The 20,981-nt window shown below is 51.5% G+C and overlaps 1 protein-coding gene across 3 annotated transcripts; it reads right to left on the minus strand.

The window, feature by feature from the left end:
* Positions 1 to 1,491: 1,491 nt before the first annotated feature.
* DNAJB12 (DnaJ heat shock protein family (Hsp40) member B12) lies at positions 1,492 to 19,567 on the minus strand. Of its 3 annotated transcripts, none has more exons than XM_080938215.1 (9): positions 19,337 to 19,567; positions 10,218 to 10,395; positions 9,434 to 9,579; positions 7,784 to 7,969; positions 7,624 to 7,703; positions 6,184 to 6,293; positions 4,884 to 5,056; positions 4,186 to 4,283; positions 1,492 to 3,188 (listed from the first exon to the last, which is right to left on the minus strand). In XM_080938215.1, exons 1-9 carry the CDS (start codon positions 19,467 to 19,469, stop codon positions 3,159 to 3,161), a joined length of 1,134 nt encoding a protein of 377 aa, XP_080794341.1. In that variant the 5' UTR covers positions 19,470 to 19,567; the 3' UTR covers positions 1,492 to 3,158. The 3 variants fall into 3 exon arrangements, with proteins under 3 accessions (XP_080794341.1, XP_080794343.1, XP_080794342.1); XM_080938217.1 differs by having other exon boundaries at positions 4,138 to 4,283; positions 19,337 to 19,547; XM_080938216.1 differs by having other exon boundaries at positions 4,132 to 4,283; positions 19,337 to 19,547.
* Positions 19,568 to 20,981: the final 1,414 nt, after the last annotated feature.

Genomic DNA, 20,981 nt, shown 5'->3' on the forward strand with positions numbered 1-20,981 from the left:
CATTTCTGAACAGCAGTTGGAAACCATTTTGAGGAGAGACACTTATTTTGACTGCTCATTCCTGTAGATACCCATTTTCCATGTGTGGCCTTTCACTTTATGTCCTGAACTTAGGTGCCAGCACCACTGTGCTCAGAAGATTGGGTGTGGCCTGGAGTAGTGGTTCATGCCTAATCCTTAGGACTCTGGAGGTACAGGCAGGAGGATCAGGAGTTCAAGGCCAGTCTTTGGTACATGGCAAGTTTGAGACAAGTCTGGCCTACATGAAACTGTCTCAAGAAGAAAGAAGAAAGTCAAAATCCTTAGAATGACCAAGATACCAGACACACGGTTCCTACCTGTAATTTCTGGCACTTGGGAGGCAGACAGGAGGCTCACTAGTGTAAGTCGAAAGCCAGTCTGATCTACACAGTGAGTTCCAGGCCAGCCAAGGCTACACAGCGAGGCTATCTCACAGACCCTAAACCCAACCCAAACAACGTGGTCATATCAAACACAGTAAAATTGATTTCAGTCAATGTTTGCAGAATGATCTCTTTGCTAGACTCCAAACATGGAAACACACAGCTTCCAGAAAGCCCTGGGAAAGAGCTGACATCACTGCCATGAGGTGTGAGGTCTGAGAGGGAATTCTGAGCTGCTTCTGAACCAGTGTCAAATGCTGGAACTACGCACACCTGGACCAGACAGCTAGGTGACGTGACTGTCTGGCAAAAGTCAGGCCAGGTGCACGTTCCTAGTGCCATGGAGCCCCTCCTGCTCCAGACCAGAGCAGGTCAGGTCCCTGAGGCCACCTGACAGTGGGAGGAGCATCCTGCTCAAAGCTTCTTTTCTGCTGCAGATGGATGGCGTCCCACCCTTTCTGGCTCACCAAGCTCTTGAGTCAGTCAGGGAGGGTGGGGGCAGGAAGCTGGCTACACCTCTGCCAAGTGTAGTTAACAAGTGGCAGCTTGCAGGCCGGGGGCAGGCTGCGGTGACCCTGCTTGGGGACAGCCAATGAGCTTCCCGGCTGTGGTGGCACCACCAGGCAGCCCGCCTGCCTTTGGCTGGTGCGCCGTCGGGAGGGGCCTGGGCCCGCCACTCACGGCTGCCGGCCCTGTCTCCGGGAGGCCAGGCAGATTTGCTGCTGGCTCACCGTGAGCCCCAGGCTGCCTCAGTGTTAGCTTTCCCCATCTCCCAGGGAGAGGAGGCAGTGGCTGGCCGACTGTGGACCAGAGATGGCAAGACCCACTTGGTAATTCTCCCCAAGTCCCAGATCAGAAACGGGCTCCAGCCCAGCCCAGTGACAGGGTATTGGGCAGGTCCCCATCTAGGACCGGTGCATGGGACACCACATCCTGCAGCCCCACAGCCATCTGAGCCCCATACCCTTTGTTAGGAGGTCAGGCCTGTCACTACAAGCTCCTGAGGCACAAGCTGAATGGTGTCAATAGCAACTGGTGGAAACTCTGTGCCCCACCCCCTTGTTCAATGCAGATCCACCGCTGCCAATCACATAATAAACATATATTTATACATGTACAGTATCAGAATTCTAATTCAAGAAATACAGCTTCTCAGGGGATCCTTTAGGATCTATGTTCTTATTGCACATGGTTCAGCCCCTCTAGGGACAGCTACCAAGACTGGACAGTTGGGGTGGTGGAAGACAGAGCACCAGGCCACGGTGGGTGGGGTACTCTGGCCTGTATCCAGCTATTATCTCTCTAGGCCAGGGTGGTCACTTCATTGCAGGGTGAGACATTGTTTTTTTTTTTTTTTAAAAAGATAGATTTGACAATTCCTAACCAAACTTCCTTTTCCAGCAAGCATCCTATTTGTTAGGGTGATGCATTTTTTTTTTTTTAAAAGAGAAACCCTGGGGGGTACAGTAACCACCTCTGGGCTGGTGGTGTGGGGAAGTAAGGCTTTGGAAGTCAGCAGGTGCAATGGCACAACCACAGCCATAGGAAAACCAGGGGAATGGCAATTCCCAAAGGCCCATTATATATGTGGGAGGAGATTAAACCGCCCTCCTTCCTCTGGCAGCAGTGGCTGTTTTGAGAAAAAGCCTCATCTGAAGTGGGGAGCCATTCTGGTGGTGGTGGATTCCTCATCCACTGTGTGGAGCCTGGTGGGCCCGCTGTGAAGTGAAGACAGGCGCTCACAGCCTGGTTCTCCATAAGCTGGGCTGCACTCAGGTCCCGGCTCTGGTGCACAACTTAGAGAAAACCTGTTGGCAATGGTGGAGCTGAGCCCTGTGGCACCTGTAAGGCAAACCCACCTGGGGACCTGGGTGGGGAAGAGGTATGGGCAGGGGAGGGAACGGCTGCAGGGCGCCTGGGCATTAGGGCAGAGAGCCTGCCTGAGGCTGGCCTTGTGGGGTCTCTGCAACAGCCCAATACTGAGCAGCTACCTCCAGGGCACCTTTCCTTGCCCCCGGCTTGCTCCCCTACCTGAACTGTAAGCCTGGAGGCCTTTGGAGGTTTTCTATGGATTTATACCATGATTGCTGCTGCCATCAGTCAGGCTGGGGCAAAGGGTGACACTAAGTGTCTGATTTGACTTTCCGTATGCTGCCGGCTACCTTTACTGTCTAGCTTTTGAAAACCAGACTGCCTTCCCAAACAGGACCCGTCTTCTAAAATATGGAACAAGTCAGTTGAACATTTTAACCCAATCCCTGCATAGTTTTAAAAGACTTTATATATATATATATATATCTTTATATATGTCTATTTACATATAAATAGATATATATACATACGTACGAATTTCTAAGTTAAGTTCTCTGGAATTTTCTCCTCTGTTCCTTGGCCCATGCCTCTGCCTGGTCTCTCCCTTGAGTGACTGGTGGCAGCTCCAGGGAGGAGGGAGGAGAGACAGTGGGGCGTCCCCTCCCCCAGTCCTTCTCCACAGACATTTGCTGCAAGTTTTACATTCTACTTTCGTTGCCATGGTTTCGGTATCCTAGGAGCCAGTGATGCAGAGCTTCTTGCCAGCCCTGGGAGAGGAGGAAGCAGCCCCGAGGCAGGCTTTCTGTCAGTCCTAAGAGCTTTCTGCATTCACTGGTTGAGAGGACAGTTGTGCGGTGTTCGGCCTCCAGTTCCATTTTAATTTTTTCTGTGCATGTCTTTACTTAAATATATAGTCCATCACCTTGGCTGGCTCAGTGTGTGTCACCAAAAATTCTCCAGGGATTTCATAGTCTGGGGAGAAGAGGGAAACAGGTGAGCAGTTGTAGTTGGCACCTCCAGCTCAGCCCCACAACCCAGCAGCTGGCCCTGCCCAATTCCTCTGCAGCGTGATGAGCTGCCCCAGAGCTGACATTAGCTAGCCAGTGGCTGGCTCTGTGCCGGGGGACACAGGCAGAGGAGGCGGTGGACAGGGTACCAATGCAAGAACTTCTGGCAAAGCCCACACTCCTTTGGGCTTGAGCCAGGCTCCCCGCTCTGGGCACTGGGCACTAAGCCCATTTTACCCACATGCAAGGGAAGGGGTGCAGGGGGTGGGGTGCCTGTTAGTGGCAACTTTCACTTTCTCCACCTCTCCTATGCTCAGTAGCTGCCTTTGACCCTCAACTTGTGACTTTTTGTTCCCTTCTTCGAGACCAAAGCAGAGATGCCTGGGTGGGGCCGGATGCCCGAGGTTTCCTGGCTCCCAGGTGCGGAGCACTGGAGTGTGGGTCTCAGGTCCCACCAGAGAGCGAGTGGTCAGGGCCCACAGACACCCTCCTGCCTGCTGATGGGATGGTTCATCTTGCTCCATTTCCTCCTTCCTCCCAGGAAGGAGGAGGACGGTCTCCTGCCCACTTAATTCCCCAAGGATTTTCCTGACTTCAGTGGGATACTGTATGTGATCCAACTACGTGTGAATGCACAGGAAACAAACTTTAGGCTTGGGAAAGGCTGAGGTGGTTTGATTATTGGAGTAGGTCATGGAAGCACAGGTCCCCACTCTGCCTGGCTTCTGTCCCCTCAACCCCTGCAACCCTGGAGAGAAGGGACCACAGGGTCAATGGGGCCAGGGAACTGCTTGTCTCTGGAGGTTGGGCGTCTCTACCATCAGTACCAGGTTCCTCCCTCCTCCTCTGCTCATGACCAAGGCCAAGGCTGCCAGGAGTTGCAGCAAAGAAGCAGTCCTGGCTCATACTTGGACCTGGGTGGTGTGGCTGGCCCAGAACTATCCATGCAGGGAGGCCTGCACCTCTGACAGCCGACTGCAACTCGGGGTGCCCATCTTCTGTGCTCTGTGGTACATGTCTGTGTCACCAAAGTATCGGGCTCGGTACAGCAAGCCTTCCTCTGCAAAGAAACAGCCAAGGTCAGAGCCCCAGGACCTGGTGGCATTTACCTGCCCGAGGCCATGGGAAACAGGAAGACAGGACCCGGGGTTGGGGAGAGCTGGCTTTCCAGGACCGGACAGGAAGTCAGGACAATGGTCCCACAGACAGACCGGGTATGAGACTGGTGGGTGGCTAGGGGTTTGCAATCTGTCTCTAACACATTCACCTCTAATAACCTCAATGACAGGCACCAGTGATGCATGAGGACTGTAAAGGGTTCTTCTTGAGAAGCATGGTTCCTGGTACAGCTCTTCAACCACCACCCCACCTCCCTCTTCCCAAGCTTGTGAGAACAGTGCCTCTCTCTCTCTCTCTCTCTCTCACACACACACATACACACACACACGAACACACACACTCGTGAGTACATGCACACAATCAATGCACATATATATGCACAGATGAGTACATGAATACACATCAATGCACACACACCTAAGTACATGCACACACACACATGTACACACACCTAGGTACATGCACACACACACATGCACACACACCTAAGTACATGCACACACAGATCAATGCACACACATGCACACACAAGTGTACTCACTCTGCTGCTTTTCCTTCCAGCAGTTGTTTCTGAGGTTGGCAATATAGTCATCTTCCACATTCCGCTCAACTGTTTTGAGGCTGGAGCCTGTGTACTCTTCAGAGAAGGTGTCTGCTACGTAGTACGCAACGTTCAGGTGGTCAGTGACTCGCTTGTGGATATGGCCCACTGACCTGACCAGAAACACAGCAGGCACAGAGTGGGCAGCTGGAAAGGTTGATGGCCCTGTGGCAGGCGGTGCCACATGGGCCACAGAAACACTGCAGTGGGACCTCACTGGCTCCCCAAAGTGAAGGTCTGCAGCAAAGGCAGAGCACCCCAGTGCAGAAATAGCTCAGCCTCCGTTAACCCCTCCTTTAGGGGCTCTGCGGAAAAAGGGGCAGGGGCGGAGAGAAGCCCTGGTCTGGAAAATGGTGTGGGCTCGGCTTTCTATGCCTCTAAACTCAAAGATGCTGAGGGCCAGCCTAAAGTAATGAGGCTCAGGTCAAAATGAGAGGGCAGAGCCGTGTCTCTGAGCAGTGCGGCAGTAGCATAAGTTTGTAGTTCACTCCCAACCCCACAAGGAACAAAATGTCAGGAAGAATATGTAGCCATAAGAGCTGCAGGCAGAGGAGAAGCCACACCGCCCAACAGGAGTCCCCGCTCCAGGGAGGGCATCCCTGCAAACCGTACTCTATCTCTCCAGCTGCTGCTGAGGTTACATGTGGCTCTAGGCAAGCGGGGCAGCTGTGGGAGCAGAAGCCACTCTGCCCCCTGCCGGCTGACGGAGCCTGCTGGGTCCTCAGGCAGCAGCAGGCCAAGGGATTGGAGCTGAGGGCTTGCATCAGTAGAAGCCAGAACCCACTGTTCCAGGCCCTGACACCTTAGAGGGTGAGCTCTAACTAACCCAAGTCAACCATTGGCGGCTGTGCTTGGTGTCCACTCAGCAAACACTGGAGCACTTCACTGAGCGGACGCATCACATGGGTTACTCGTTAATCTTACCAGTGGGTACATGCTATTGTTCCCATTTTACAGACCAGGGACCCAAGGCTACATAACTTATGAAGCTGGGGTGCAAAGTCATTCTCCCCTGACTGACTAAGCCCTGTTCTTTCTTAGGGCTTCACACAGACTTTAAGAGCAGAGGACGACATCTCAGAGTCAGCAGAGGTGGGGAAGTCTGAAATCACGTCGGACAGTGTACGTGTGTTGCCTTAAGGAAAGGCCTGGAGCTTCGTCTGCATTTTCTGAGGGGCTGTGATCCTCAAGTCTAAGGGGCTCCACTGAGGGACAGGCCTGGCCCGGGGCATGCACTCACGGTCTGGGGCTCAGGCTGTAGGGTGGACTGGACACCATGAGCTGGCTGAGGGCAGACACCAGGATGAGGATGAGGATGGGCATCAGCTGGACAAACACTCCTAGCCCGCCCTGAAGGGAAAAGCAACAACAGTGGTCAGAGCTGCTTCACGGTACCTGCATGGTAGGGACACCCCCCCTTCCTCCCTAGGGCAGAAACTCCTCCATCTGATAGCGTTTCCGGAAGACAAAGCAACCACCGTGGAGCACGTGTGTGTGAGTGTTAAGTGGCACCTCCAGAGAGGCAGCCGGGGAGACAGACGTTCACAATCCACGGCTGTTTGAATTTTGAGCCATACACATGCTCTGTCGACAGAAAAGCATTAACTAAAGGGCTGGGCTGGAGTCTGTGGCAGGGCGCTTTTCTAGTACCAACAAGGCCTTGGGTGTGATTCTTAGAACAAAGACAGAACAAAGACAGGACAACCAGAAATAAATTCACTACACAATCATCTGACTTTAAACTCTTCTGTACATTAGATGTAAGGACCCACTAATCCCAGCACCAGGGAGGCAGGGACGGGAGAATGGCTGAGGTGGAGTTCCAGACTCGCCAAGGTCACATGGACGTCTCTGTCAAGAGAAGCAGTGCTGAGTCGGGGATCCCAGCACTGGGGAGGCAGGGACAAGCACATCCCAGAGTTGCAGTGTGTACGGTGAGTTCTAGGCCAGCCAGAGCAATACGGTGAGACCCTGTCTCAAAAACCAAAGCCAAGCCTACCCCCAGCAAAACGGATGTGCTAGGAGTTATGCCGGTCGCTGAAGCAGACCCCAGTACTTGGAAGGTGGAAGTAGGGCTTCAAGGTCATTTTCAACTGTAGGGTAAATCCAAGGAGAGAGAGGAAGGAAGAAAGAAGAGGAAGAAAGAGAGTAGAAGGGAGAAGGGGAGGGCAAGTGTGCTTAAGTGCGTGTTCCTATGCTCAATGCTCTTCATTGGCTGTTGGCAGTGTTCGGGTCCCAGCCAGCTGGCTGTGTTGATCCACGGCATCGCGAATATGCCGGAAGCACTGCCTAGCTATACAGCGTTTACTCACTTTTCTAGAAGGCTGGATGCCCACACAGGCCTCTTTTACCCTCTCATTATGTCTTAACTCTCCATCACTCAGAGAGAAAAAAAAAAAAAAAGTTACCTCAGCCCCAAGAACAAATGCACTCCATAAAAGCTGTTCACACCAGAAGCTGCCTGGAGGTGAGGTTTTGTTTTATACCCAACAGAAGTCAAAGCATTATCAACATGGAGTGTGGCTCCCTCTGGTGTCCTTAGGCAGAACGGCACAGAGAAGGAGCAAAGATGGCTCCTAGCCTTAAGAATGCTGAGAGTATTAAGTAGATCAAGACCCCGTCCTCCTCCGGGCCCAGCCCATAGAGTTCCTGGTGTGCAGCTCAGCCCCTGGGAACTCACATCACCCTGGTTGTCTCTGCGGTCCTGCCTTTGCTGGTAGGTGTATCGCATTCGGCCATTGCTGTAGACATGGACGTTACCTGGAACAGGGAGGTAAAGTCAGGGGCTGCAGCAGTCAGACCCCAGTATCACCACAGAGGAGAACCAGCTGTAGACTTACTGGAAGGAAAGCCACCACCAAAGAACATGTTAAAGAGGTCTTCTGGAGAGATGTCGGCTTCAAAGCCTCGGTGGAAGTCCCCGTGGCTGTGGCCGTGCCGGGCTGCCTGGCTCTTGTCATCACCAAACTGGTCATACTGTTTCCTTTTCTCCGGGTTGCTGAGTACAGTGTATGCTGTGCTAATAGCTGCAAGGGGAGAGACAGCTTTAACACAGCCAAGAACTCGTTTCTTTCAGGTCTCTGGAAGTGTGGACTTAGGGCTAGAGGAGTTTGTCTGTTAGGCAGACTTTGGGGAGGTGATCAAGAGAACCCCTGAGCAAGGCTGTGAGGATACTGTTTCCTTTGAGTCAGGGTCCCTGCTACATCACCTAAACTGCCAGAATGGTTCAGGAACTTGCCCAGGTTGCCCTCCACTCTTTATCCTCCTGCCTCTACACTGTGGCTGTAGGCAGGAGCCTACACACCTGCTTCAGGTGTGTCCCATCCAAGTTCTTTCACTGGTGTTACAGAACAGTAACAGATGAGCCCCTTGCACGCTCATCTCGTGGGGTGCCTGAGACAGTGTAATATAATCCCAAAGTCATAGTGAGACCCAAAATAATGGACACATGAGACCCAGGTTGTAAACGGGAGAGCAGCAGACACCGAGGGAAGGCACGACCCCCTGGTTTCTGGAGGAGACTCCCATGTGTCTGGTGTGTGACCAGGATGAATCTGCTGTCCCCAGGGACTGAACCTCAGCTGCTGATTTTTGTCTGATGCTGCGGCCTCTTCATCAGAGCTCCAGGGCAGAAAGCTACTGGCTCCCAGGGCCTGCATTCCCTATGCCCCCCTCCCCACCCCCCAGCAGTGGGCTGCAGACTAGTTTCAGAGCCCGTAGTTCCTAGGAGGGAGGGCGGAACCTTTGTTTGCATCTGACAAGGCTTCTCCACTGTGCCATAGGCTTCCTACTCAGTTCTGCACAACAAGTCTCCAAGTCAGCACACTATCCCCCAAAGGGAACAGTACCCAGGGACCAAGGAAGTGCAAGACCCAGTGACAGAGGGCAGGTGTGGAGGCAGTGCACATGAGCCCCAGAGAAAGGGAAGACAGGGGTCTAAATGCATGAAGAATTATTCTGGCCAGAGGTGACACCCACTGATCAATAGGTTGTACGATTACAAGCCTCTTTGTCCCCAGTGCAGGCTTGGGGCAGGCTGTGGGAAGCTGGCAGCCTGTTCTGAAGAAGCCCTTCTACCCCACACTAGTACATCTGTACAGTACAAGGACTGGTGCCAGATGTGAGAGTCAGGAGTCTGCTTCTGGCCTGTGTGCTGCTGACCTCTAGCTCCTCCAGCAAATGAAGAGGAGGTGGCTATGTGAGAGCTGCTAGTTATATATGGCTAGGGGTGGCTACTGGAGCGTTCTCAGGGAACAGTCCTCATGCAGTTACGCTGGAGACAGAACTCTTCTGGCCCCACTTCCCGAGAAAGCTGCCTTGGCCCTGTATTTTAGAACAGGAGATAAAAACACCAAGATGTCCAGGCATAGTGGCACACACCTTTAATCTCAACACTTCAGAGGCAGAGGGATCTCTGTGAGTTCTAAGCCAGCCCAGTCTACATAGGGATACAAGCTAATGAAACTACAAAGAGCCCAGGGCTGCCTTACCTTTGAAAGCTTCGGTAGCCCCAGGTGCATGGTTCTTGTCTGGATGGAACTTGAGGGCCAGTTTGCGGTAGGCCTTCTTCAGGTCCTCATCTGAGGTGCTTCTGCTCACCCCAAGGATCTCATAGTAATCTTTACACTGCTTGACCCTGGAACAGGGAGAAGAGTGTGACGGGGCCCGAGGGGAGGTGTGGAAACAAGCAGTGTGAGGCACACAGCTCACGGCAGGGGTGGGAGACCAGACCTTTGTCACCTGTCTAACTTGGGGGTGAGGGAGCCCCTTGGAGGGCTGGGTAGGGCCTGCTGGAAACACCAGGAATACTCAGGACATGATGAGGTGGCTTGCCAGGAACATGAGCTTGACCTTAGGAGTGAGGCTAACTGGTGGGAGAAAGGACTTCGGACAGGGTCTAGTCTGGTGAGGTCTTGTGTGGTGGTGTCAACCCTGGGAGAGCTTCACTCTGCAGGGCTGGGCTATCCCCCCCTTCTGACATAAGCTCTGCTTTTGCCTCTGGGCCACAAGCTCTGGTCTGAAAAGGTCTTTGTTGGGGTGGGGGTGGGGTAAAATCTGGAGGGCAGGATGGGGTGACTACAGAGCTGTGGGAGGCCTCGGTCAGCAAGGTCTCCAGTCTGCGGTGTCAACAGTTGTTGGGGAGTAGGCAGTGATGCCCGGGCTCCCAGCCTGTGGGAAATAAGCTGGACCACCTCCAACTCCTAAGACCCTCCTAGTCCACTAGAGGACATGAGAGGTGTCTCTGTCCCCGTCCTCATTCCCCCACATCCCTACCTTTTCACAGCTGCCACCTGCTCTGAGGTGTAGCCCTTGGTGCTCTCTCCCCCTCCTGCCTCGCCATTGGCTGAGGAGGTTTCGGTCCCGCCTGCCTTCTTGGTGGTATGGGGTGTGTCTGTGGGTTGAGGTTGATCACCGGCTGACTGTGGTTTTTGGTTCAGGGACTCGATCAGAGCTGCAAGGGAAAAGAAGCCACTGAGGGGTCTGCCTGCTATATGCACCGCCCGGCTCCCCACCCTCCACCCTTCTAGCACAGCTGCTGCCCTATCCACTTCTGCCTGTTCTTTTAGGAGCCTTCAGGGATAGGAAGATTATAGCTTAAAGATATAAGCAATACTAATTTTATTATCAAACTCATGAATTCATGTAACTGAAGTAATTGCCTTCCTTACTTTCAGATATTCTGCTTATGTATACATTCATTTTCTTCCTAAATAAGGTATAGGGAAAAGCACTTATTGGCATGTTTGCTAACATGCCCAGAGCCCAGCACTACTACGTAAAGTGCCATGGTGGCATACACTTAGCCAGCCTAGGTGTGTGCGAGCTCTGGCCTCAGCAGACAGTGAGATGAGTGTGAGGATGAGCACCTTTGATCCAAGCATTCCCGGAGGTAAAGGGGTCTAAGTTTCAGGCCAGCCTGGTGAACACTGGGAGTTCAAGGCTAGCGCAGTGCACGGCTTCACGACTACAATTAACTGTCTCCTCCGCCCCTCACCACAAAGCAACACAAGAGCAGCGGGAAAATGAGCTTGCAGCCTAGATTAAAGACTGAGTTTGACCCCCAGACTCCAAAAGGTGAAAGAGACACACGCACACGCACAACCAGTTTGACTAACGAACCCCGAAGTTTATGATCTAGAGTTCAGTTACTTTACTTTTGTTGTTATTTAAAAAACAAAACAAAACAGAATCTTGTTATGAAGCCCAGGCTGGTCTCATATTCACCATCCTCCTGCCTCAGCTTCTCATGTGCTGGATTATAGGTGTGCACCACCACACCAGGCTTCCTGCTACATTGGTATTTTCATAGTGCTTATTTGCTTGACTAGGCTCTTTGTTGTCTTATGAACCCCCATTGAGCAATTCTCTCAGCACTGCCTCAGAAGAACTCAGGCCTCGCCACTTCCTGTTGTTTCCTATTTTTATGCCCGTTATTTAGAATACCTTAATGTTAAATAAATATTTTTACTAGTGCAAATACTAAGTCGCAGTTAATGTTAATTCTAATGTTTCCTAGTTTAAATATTTGTTTGTTAGCACAGTACATCAGAACTATAAACTGTTCAGTGATCCTAGTTTACATTTAGTTTAGATTTAACAGTATCTCTCCTTTCCGTGGAGTCCACAACAATCTTTCCTCTTTGTGGTAGAAACTCACCAAAGGCCGATATGGAGTGCCTTCCTCAGCCTCTCTCCATACTAGTTTTGAGGCAGTTGCTTGCTTAACCCAGGGCTGATTTAGCTACTGCCCTCCCCACTGTCCTCCTGCCTCCAATCTGTGTGTGTGTGTGTGTGTGTGTGTATGTGGCCAGCTGGGCTTTGCTGGCTGCTGGGGGCTCTGAATTCAGGACCGCATTCTTTACGTGTAGCCCAAGCTGACCTGATCCTGCTTCCCGCTCCTTGAACAAGCTGCACCAGCGAGCCCCACTACAGGCTGCACCGGCGAGCCCCACTACAGGCTGCACCGGCGAGCCCCACTACAGGCTGCACCGGCGAGCCCCACTACAGGCTGCACCGGCGAGCCCCACTACAGGCTGCACCGGCGAGCCCCACTACAGGCTGCACCGGCGAGCCCCACTACAGGCTGCACCGGCGAGCCCCACTACAGGCTGCACCGGCGAGCCCCACTACAGGCTGCACCGGCGAGCCCCACTACAGGCTGCACCGGCGAGCCCCACTATAAGAGATCAGCATCAGCACTTCACAGACTGACCAGTTTCCAATCTCAATGCTTTAAATGTATTATTTTGGGGAACAGGTGATTTCATTTCTTAGACAGTTTTGAGTCTCAAGTAGCCTAGGCTAGCCTTGTACTCCCTATAAAGCTAAGGTTAACTTTGAACATCCTGATCTTCCTGCTTCTGCCTATAAGTGCTAAGAAAGTAAACACGAGCCACCTTAATTTTGTTTTCGCACCACTAGGAACCAACATGGGCCTTACTCAGGCCGAGCGCAACAATTCTACCAAAGAACAGCATCTTCGTCCAGTCTTCGGATTCTTTTTCTTTTTTTTAATTCTACTTTTTAATAGGTATTGGTGCTTTGCCTACATGAATGTCTATGCACCACATAAATGCCTAGAGTCCAGAGAGGACAGAAGAGGGTATCAGAACCCGAAACTGGAGTTGTAAAATGTTGTAAGCCATGTGATACTGGAGATCAAACCGGGTGTTGTGGAAGAGCAGCCATTGTTTGTAACTGCTGGGCCTGTTCTCCAGTCTGACCTTTCAAATTCCAACACACATCCTCTGGTGGGTACAGAGAGGGCATAGTCCTCTGCGGTGGGCCACTAGCAGCCTGTCCCAGCCCAAGGAGCTATTTCCCTAGCCCCACACTTACATTTTATTTATTTAGATAGGATTTAATGTAGCTGATAAACATCATGCTTCCGCTTCCTGAATATTGGGATTTTCAGTGTGTGCCAGTAAGCCCAACTGTTACTGCTTACACATACTTATTTCATTTGCTCTGCATGTCTGTGCAACCATCTGCAGTCCTGGAACCCACAGATGCTGAGAATGGAGTGACAGACAGCTGTGAGCAACCACGTGGGTGCTGGGAACTGAACCTGGGTTCTCTGCAAGAGTAGCCAGTGCTCCTAACAACTGCTGCGACATCTCTCCAGCCTTACTGCTAAATTTTTTAACTAGCTGGCCATATCAAATGATCTACTTCATTGGGGTTTATATGAGATGTTTGCTGTCACCCTAAAATGGAATCGTGATGACTCAAATCAAAGCTTTTGGTTTCTTTTGACCCAGCATCTACAAACCCTAGCAAATCACAGTGTCCTGGCTGGTAAATTCCAAATCTGTTGACAGACCTCTGGGAAAACATGTTACCTAGAGCTTTGTTGGGACCCAGAATACCTGTGGGCCAAGGAAAACTGCAGACTAGATCCCACTTCCTTCTCAAATGTCACAGCACGGTACCAAGTACCAGACACCTTCCACCACCACATACATGGGTCACACATACCCAGGGCTTGCTGGGTACCGAGCACTGGGTTCTGGTGGACCGCAGAGCCCCAGCCATGGCTGTCTCAGTGCAGAAAACTCCCGGACTGGGCAATGTGAATAGAGTTGACTGCAGGGTTTGTGGCACATGGGGAGGGAGGCTTTGACTGGGGAAGGAGGACTTCATTAGCAGTTGGGCACAGGAGTGCACGGCTGCAATCCTGACATCTCCGGGTTTTTGAGACAAGGGTTTCTCTGTGTAGCCCTGACCATCCTGGGACTCGCTCTGCAGACTAGGCTGTCCTTGAACTCAGAAATCTGCCTGCTTTTTCCTCCCATGTGCTGGCATTAAATTCGTGCACCATCACTAGCCAGCCATGAGCCTAGTTCTCGGCATGGTGAGGCAGGAGGATTTTGAATTGGAGGCCAGCCTATATGCTACATAGAGAGTTGGGCCACAGGTTAGAATGCTCTCTTAAACAAAGATGAGTAGTGGTCATCTTTTCCCGTCTTGGAGGCAGTGTCTTGCTACATAGCAAGGTTGGCTCCTGAATCATGAACCTCCCCCATGACTGTAACAGCCTCTGTAACACTGTTACAGAGTGTTCAGTGTGTGTCAGGCAGGCAACAATGCTCTGTAGAAATTAGCTCATGTCACCATCACCGGCAGCCTCTGATGGCAAGTGGCATCACCCACTGCGGTCCCCTTGGGGAGAGGACGCTGTGAGCACCGCCCTGGCAGAGGAACACAGGTCCCCAGGTCCCCAGGTCCCCACTCTAGCTCTGTGGCTCTCCGAGCCTGTGTCTCTGGTCCGGAATTCCGCATTATGTTTCCAGAGGCCAGGTCCTGTCTGCCACTTCCTAGAGTGGTAGCATGATCCTGGCTGATCTATGACACCTGCTGGGACTTCAGTTTCCTCTCTGATGCTTTGGGGATGAACTGAGACAACATGGTCTGGAGACTGGCAAGGCATCAGGTTGTAAATATCACAACCTGGGTGACCAACTGGCCAGAGGAGCAGCTGGCTGGGGAGAAGCTACAGGGTGGGATGCCTAGCACGGCCCAGGCTAACTCAGAGGTAACCAGATCTCAGCCCTGAGCAGGACCATGAGACACCAGGCAGCGGTGGAGGCAAAGGGAGAAACCAACAGACAAGAGGGGGCTGGTCGTGACAGTAGAGGAAGGAGCTGGTCCCTGGGGTTTTGAACCAAGTTGCCTGCTTTGATCTCTTCGGAAGTTGTCTCTGGTCCAGGCCCAGCAATCCAGTGACACAGCTGCACCGATCAGATGGCAGAGGCCTGCACACGTGTCCCTCAGCAGAGTCTGGAGGCTTCTAAGGCAGCTCCACTGGCTCGCCCGCTCGCTCTAATCTCCCTATGCTGCAGAACCTAAAGGAGAGTGGACTCTCTGAACTCAGCACCACCCAGAAAGTTCTAGACTGAGTTGAAAATGGAAGATTTTTGGTTGCTGGCAAGCAGGTCTCCCCACTAGTCTGGATGCTCCCAACAGGCCTGTATCATGTGACAGTCTCATCCTGACCCATCATTACATCTCCCATGACACAGTGGCTGATAGACAATGTACAATGACACAAAAGGGCTGGGGAACAGGCCAGCTTAATGCTAATCTTAGCTTTGGGGGTGCCTACCAGATCAGTGAACCTTGGAGGTGTGAACCATGCTCTTTGCTACTGGGATCTGAGGCATGAAGACTGTTCAGGTCCAAGGGTTTGAGGCCAAGCCAGCCTGGGTACCACAGTGAGAGGTTGTTGCAACAGTAATTTATTTAAAGGAAAGAGGCCTGGTGTGGTGGCACACACCTCTAATCCTAGTGCTTGGGATGTTTGTGAGCTTCAGTATAGCCTGGTCTACAAATCAAGGTCAGTCAGAGCTACATAGAGAGACCTGTCTCAAAAAGAAAAAAAAAAAAAAAAAAGTAAGAGAAGGTCACAGGGCAACTGAGACTTACAGCTGCCAAGACCTGCCCTTCCCCACGCCCGTGTGGACCCAGGCCCCGACTTGCTCAGACTTAGCTAAGGCCATGTGCTAGCACGTTCATATCAGATAAGTTAACTTCTTGGGCCTGTGGCACTCAGTTGAGGAAAGAGCCCAGGGCAGAGTCGGACAAGACTGGGGCCATCAGCATCTGGTAGTGTGCACTTGCCGCCATGGCTAATTCCTCAGTGTAACCTCGACCCCTGCGCCTGGCTGCTGGGAGGAGCAAGTAAGATTCAATAAAATACAGAGCATGGAAGGATGGGTGTAAGTGGACAACTCCGTCCTGCTCCCTGCTGGTACTCCTTTCCCATGGCCTTGCAGGGACGGCCTCCCTGACTTTGCCCAGACTTTACACAGGCGTGGGTGACATGAGCTGCAGGCACCTCGTCCAGGCACCTCTCGAGGACTAACTGTGTCCGAGGCCTCCCTGCAAAAGCTGCTATCTTCTATTTCCTGGACATGGATTCTCACTATGCAGTCCCAACTGACCTGGAATGTAGACTCCTTTGTTTCCTGTCTGCCCTCTAAGTGCTGTGACTGTAGAAGTAGGCCCCATGTCCCCACTGTGCCCAGTTTTTCGAGCCTTTCACTAAGTATCAGGTGAAGCCAGTGACGGTCAGGCCCACAGGTGCAGGACAGAAAAATGTTGGACATGGTGGTGTATGCCTTTAATCCCAGCATTTGGGAGGTAGAACAGCCAGACCTCTTTGAATTTCAGCTCACATGGTCTACAAAGTGAGTTCCAGGCCAGTTCTGGCCACAGAATGAGGCTTTTTAAAAAAGAAACTCCCAGAAAAAGATGGTTCTACTGTGGCCTCTCAGTGACCTTGTTCCTGTCCCACCATGCGACTGCCCTGTGGTAATGTCCCCCTGTCCTGCCCCTATAGCAGTGGTCTCAAGGCCCTTCCTTCTCTCTTTTCCATGGAGAAAGCTGACATGGGAGGGTCTTCAAGTCCTGCCTGAGCCCCTTCCCTGACCCCTCCTTTACCTCTCAAACACTAAGCTTCTATTCTGGCTCTCCATCTTCTCCCTTCTAGTCTCTGACTTGTCCCGTCCCCACCTGGCCTCAGTCTTCCCCCAGGACTACTCTCCTGGCTAAGGACAGATGCTCCCCACTTTCCCACAGTGACCTCAGCTATATAAGTTTCTGGAACCTGGCACTTTCTCCTGGGCTCTAGGCTGGTGGTTCTCCAAGAATGTCCCACTGGTCCTTCTCATGCTGTCTGTCCATCTTTCCCATCCAGTTTCTTAGCTTGGCCCTTTTTGGGTCACAAAGGTTGATCTTGATTCCCCAGCACCCATCTAAGTGACATCATCATTTCATGCAGCCTCTTCACCTCTGCATCCCCCTTGGGCCACCATCCCTCTCATCAACCTTTCTAGGAGTCTCCCCTGGCTCTTTTTTTTTTTTTTTTTTTTGAGACAACAGTGTCACTAAGATTTAGTGCAGCCTGGCCTCAATCTATTGCTTCAGCCTCCTCACTGCTGGGATTTTTTTTTAAAGAAAATTATCCCTTCCCCCTTTTAGGTCTCTTCTAGCTCAGGCTAACTTCAAATTCAAACTGGCTAGATAGCCTGTGCTAGCTTCATTATTTTACCCTCCAAGTGGACTTGGCAGGTCTGGCAGACCTCAGCAGGCTGTTCTGGTCTCCTCCAAGCAGAACAAGTGAAACTATCTTGTCTGGCAGGAAAGGAACTCCACAATCTGGCTACCACTCTCTACCTTGACTCCTCCATATAAATCCCCACGTCACTTGTCCGTAAACCTCCTTCTACACAATCCCTGCCTGGACCGTTCACGGTGGACGCTGACTTTCTTTTACAGCCCGAAGCCCTTCCCTCTGTCCTTCCTTCCCTCCTTCCTCCTGTTAACCTTCTGCTATCACCTGACTGTCGATCTTTCTCTCTGTAAGTCTGCTACCTGGCAGATCTGGCCAATCCTGCTGTACCACTTGGCATCGAGCAGTGAACTTTGCAGGAGTTCAAAATAGAGCCAACATCAGTTATTTTTTTTTAGAATAAAGACAAGGTCTTGCTATGTAGTCCAGATGACCTCAGACTTGAGGCATCCTCTTGCTTCATCTCCTGAGCTCAGGAATCACAGGCATGGACCACCATACCTGCAACCATCTGCTGTACTGAGAGAACTCCTATCTAAACACTCAGTGTAGACAGTCGCCTAAGATTTCCAGAGCCTAAACTAGCCTTACATCCTTGTCCACTTAGGCGAGGTTGCTGTTAAGTTTATGCACATGAGGCATATATTTTATCCATCAAAGACATAACAAATATCCAAAAGGTGGGCTTAGACAGTGAAGGTACTTACTGCCAAGCAAGACTTCCTGAGTTTGATCCTGGGACCCACAAGATAGAAAGACATAACTGACTCCACCAAGATATGCTCTTGAGTGTGAAAACACACTCTCTCACACACACAGCAAGCCCTGTCTAGATACCTGAACTAACACAGGTGGCTTCTGCCATGCCCCACAGGCTACTTCATCAGCTTTCTTAACTGCTCCTTGGCTCCCAGCAGTAGTCAGATGAAATTCTGACAGTCTGCACCCCACCGGTGCTATCCACTTATTGAAGAGGGAATTATCCCATGGGGGAGCACCTTGAGCAAGTTCCCAGAGCAGTCCTGGTAAATTACAGATCGAAACGCTCTCCTAGAGGAGGCAAACAGACCAAAGATCAACCTGCAGAGTCAGAAGGGAGGAAAGTTCAGGAATCCAGCCGCCTCTTCGGCCAGCACGCCAATCATGGGCAGGGAAGGTGAGAGGCTGGGTTGCTGCTTCTCTATTTCATTTTAATAAACACTTATAGAGTCTCAAGGCTTTCCAGTTTCTAGCTGTGTCACATCCTAAGACGCTTATCTCGGAGTTATTTCCTCATCTACAGAAGATATAAGGGTGCTGCTCTGTCTTCCCGACTGAACAAGATAGGGTGGCACAACATACCAAGAACTTTCTACACAGAAAAGCACCATGGCTATTCTTGTTTATACACATTCTCTGCTCCAACTCCCCAAACTTCCAGATGGGGAAACCCAAGTTCACGATGAGACGCGGGTCTCTTGGTTCTAAAAGCCTGCTATATGTTAGCTTTACTAATTCCGCAGAAGCAAATCCTGTGTCTTTCTCCTTTTCAGCTGGCATTTAATTTTTCTTTGGGCCAGGTTACAAACTCAAAAAGGCTGGGGGAGCTACTAGGTAAAATGAGACGATTGGGCAGCAGAGACAAGATCACTACTATTCCCTCCTTGGTTTGGGAGGTCTCAGCCCTAGGCTACTCAGCTACCTGGTACTCAGCAGCCTTAGCAGTCCATAAGACCCGCCACCCAGGCCTGCTGAGGACGAAGGTGGGATGGGGTGGCTGAGACTGGGCTCTTCAAAAATCCATCCACTCCGAAACACCGCTTTCAAGAGACTGCAGGAAGGACAGCGAATTGGAATGGCTTATTTCGCCATGGGTTCTCTTGATTCGAGCGAATGGATTCCTTCCCTCTCTAGAACCCATTCTCCCTTAGAATAGTTATGTTTATTTTCCTGAACTATAATATTTCCCAGGCCGGCCACTGGCCCTGGGCCACCGAACAGTCCTCTGGGAAAAGTAGTTCGCTTTCGCTTCCACGTGAGTTTTCTTCACCGGGCCTCCCAGCGCGTCTCCTTCCCAGAAACCTCGTATTCCAGAGGCTTCCATAAACACTGGAAAGCGGATGGGAGCCAGGCCCTCGGAGGATTTTCAGGGGGCCAGCATCCCAGAGACCGCCGCATCGCAGGACTACGAATCCCAGCAGCACCCGCGCGCACCAGTGCGCAGGCGTAGCCGCGCCTCGCTACCCCTCCCCCTTCCTCCAACTGCTCCCGTCGGTCCGTTCCCGTGTTCCCCCGATCCGTGCTAATGCCCCCCTCGGTCCCTGCGGCGCCTCCCACTCACCGGTGACTCTTGGCGTCGGGTACAGCCGCTGCGCCTTCTCCAGGAAGCGCAGCGCCCGCTCGGGCTGGTTGCTTTGGATGGCCTTGAGGGCGATGCTGGTACAGCGCTCGGCTTCATCCTTGTTGGATTCCATGGCGGAACCCGAGCGCGGAACCAGGGAGGGGGAGGCCGGGCGAGCGAAGGGCTGCGCCAGCCGCCGGCGCGTCGCGGGGCAGGCCGGCGCGGAAGGATGACATAACCCTCCGCCCCTCCTTCCCGGGATTTGAGTGAGGGTTGAACCCGGGCGGAAGCCCTACCGTATGTCTCCTAAGAAAGGGGCGTTCGGTTCGGAGGCGCTAGATAGAACTCGCGGGCGCTCTAGATCGCAAATGTTGAAGTTGAGGGTGCGCGCACGTTCCTGGTGGTGGCCTTTGCGTTCCAGTCCGACTGTCTGTTAATTGGACAGATGTTTACCGAATACTCGCTGTTTGTCAGACGCTGCTGTCTGATGGGGCAGTGGTGTCAAAAAAAAAAAACCCTGTCCTCACAGCTTTTGTGGGTGGGGAGAAGTCCAGCAAACAGAAACACTCAAGTCAAGGCAGATGTCGAAAAGTAGGGGGATAGAGGGGAGGGCTTCCATTTAAGATATATCAGATATATCAGAAACTAATTTTACAGGCATCTGAATTCCAGAGAAACAGGAACATGTGGTTGGAGGAAGAGTGGTTCGACTGGAGGAATAAAAAATGTGAAGGCTCCAAATTTTCGTTATTGCGGGATTAAAGAGGAGTTTACACTTCAGTGACAGCAACTTAGAGAAGGTGACCTATGACTTCCACTCTACTGGCCGAATCAACTGGCTATTTCTTAACCCTTGCACAATAAGCCCAACGAAAGGTAAAGGGTGCAATGTGGTTGGTGTACGCTAATACCAGTCCTTGGGAGGCAGAGGAACTGTGAGTTCGAGGTCAGCCTGGTCTACAGAGTACGTTCTGGACAGCCAGGGCTACACAGAGAAACCTTGTCTCAAAAACCAATCACAAAAGTTAAAGAGCAGCTGTTATAATCAGGTGAGACACGGTGAATATATATTCATTGAGTTGCAGATACACACGCATAAACATATATAGTGTAATATATAACATAATATATACAAAACACATATAAACACAAACGTGTGCGCGCACACACACATACATATATAAGGAATAAATATAACCTAAAAAATATATAGGGCTGGAGAGGTGGCTTAGTGGTTAAGAGCACTGGCTGCTCTTCCTAAGGTCCTGAGTTCAATTCCCAGCAACCACATGGTGGCTTACAACCATGTGTAAAGGGATCTGATGCCCTCTTCTGGTGTGTCTACCTCAACTGTAGCTGAAAGAGGCTACAGTGTGTTCATATACAGTAAATACACACACACACACACACACACACACACACACACACAGAACTAGAAAAGATCATCTGAGATCTGAGATAACCCAACTCCAGAAAAACAATAGACATAGAGCACAGGATAACCATCCTACAATTCACAGCCCAAAGAAGCTAAGTAACAAGAAAGGCCCATGGGAGGATGTTTGAATCTTACTGAGAAGAGGAAATTAAATAGTCACAAGGGTGGGGAGGGTAGGGGAGGGTGGGAGAGAGGGTAGGGAGGACT

This window comes from Micromys minutus (assembly GCF_963924665.1).
Source record: "Micromys minutus genome assembly, chromosome: 25".
Classification (NCBI taxonomy): Eukaryota; Metazoa; Chordata; class Mammalia; order Rodentia; family Muridae; genus Micromys; species Micromys minutus.

Bases quoted from the DNA above. Each gene is read 5' to 3' on its own strand.
- DNAJB12 (XM_080938215.1), bottom strand. From the start codon at position 19,469: ATGGAATCCAACAAGGATGAAGCCGAGCGCTGTACCAGCATCGCCCTC. The intron at 10,396-19,336 runs GTGAGTGGGAGG...TTTCCCTTGCAG, and splicing joins CCCGACGCCAAGAGTCACCG to CTCTGATCGAGTCCCTGAAC. The intron at 3,189-4,185 runs GTGCAGGCCTCC...TCTTCTCCCCAG, and splicing joins GTTGCAGTCGGCTGTCAGAG to ACTATGAAATCCCTGGAGAA.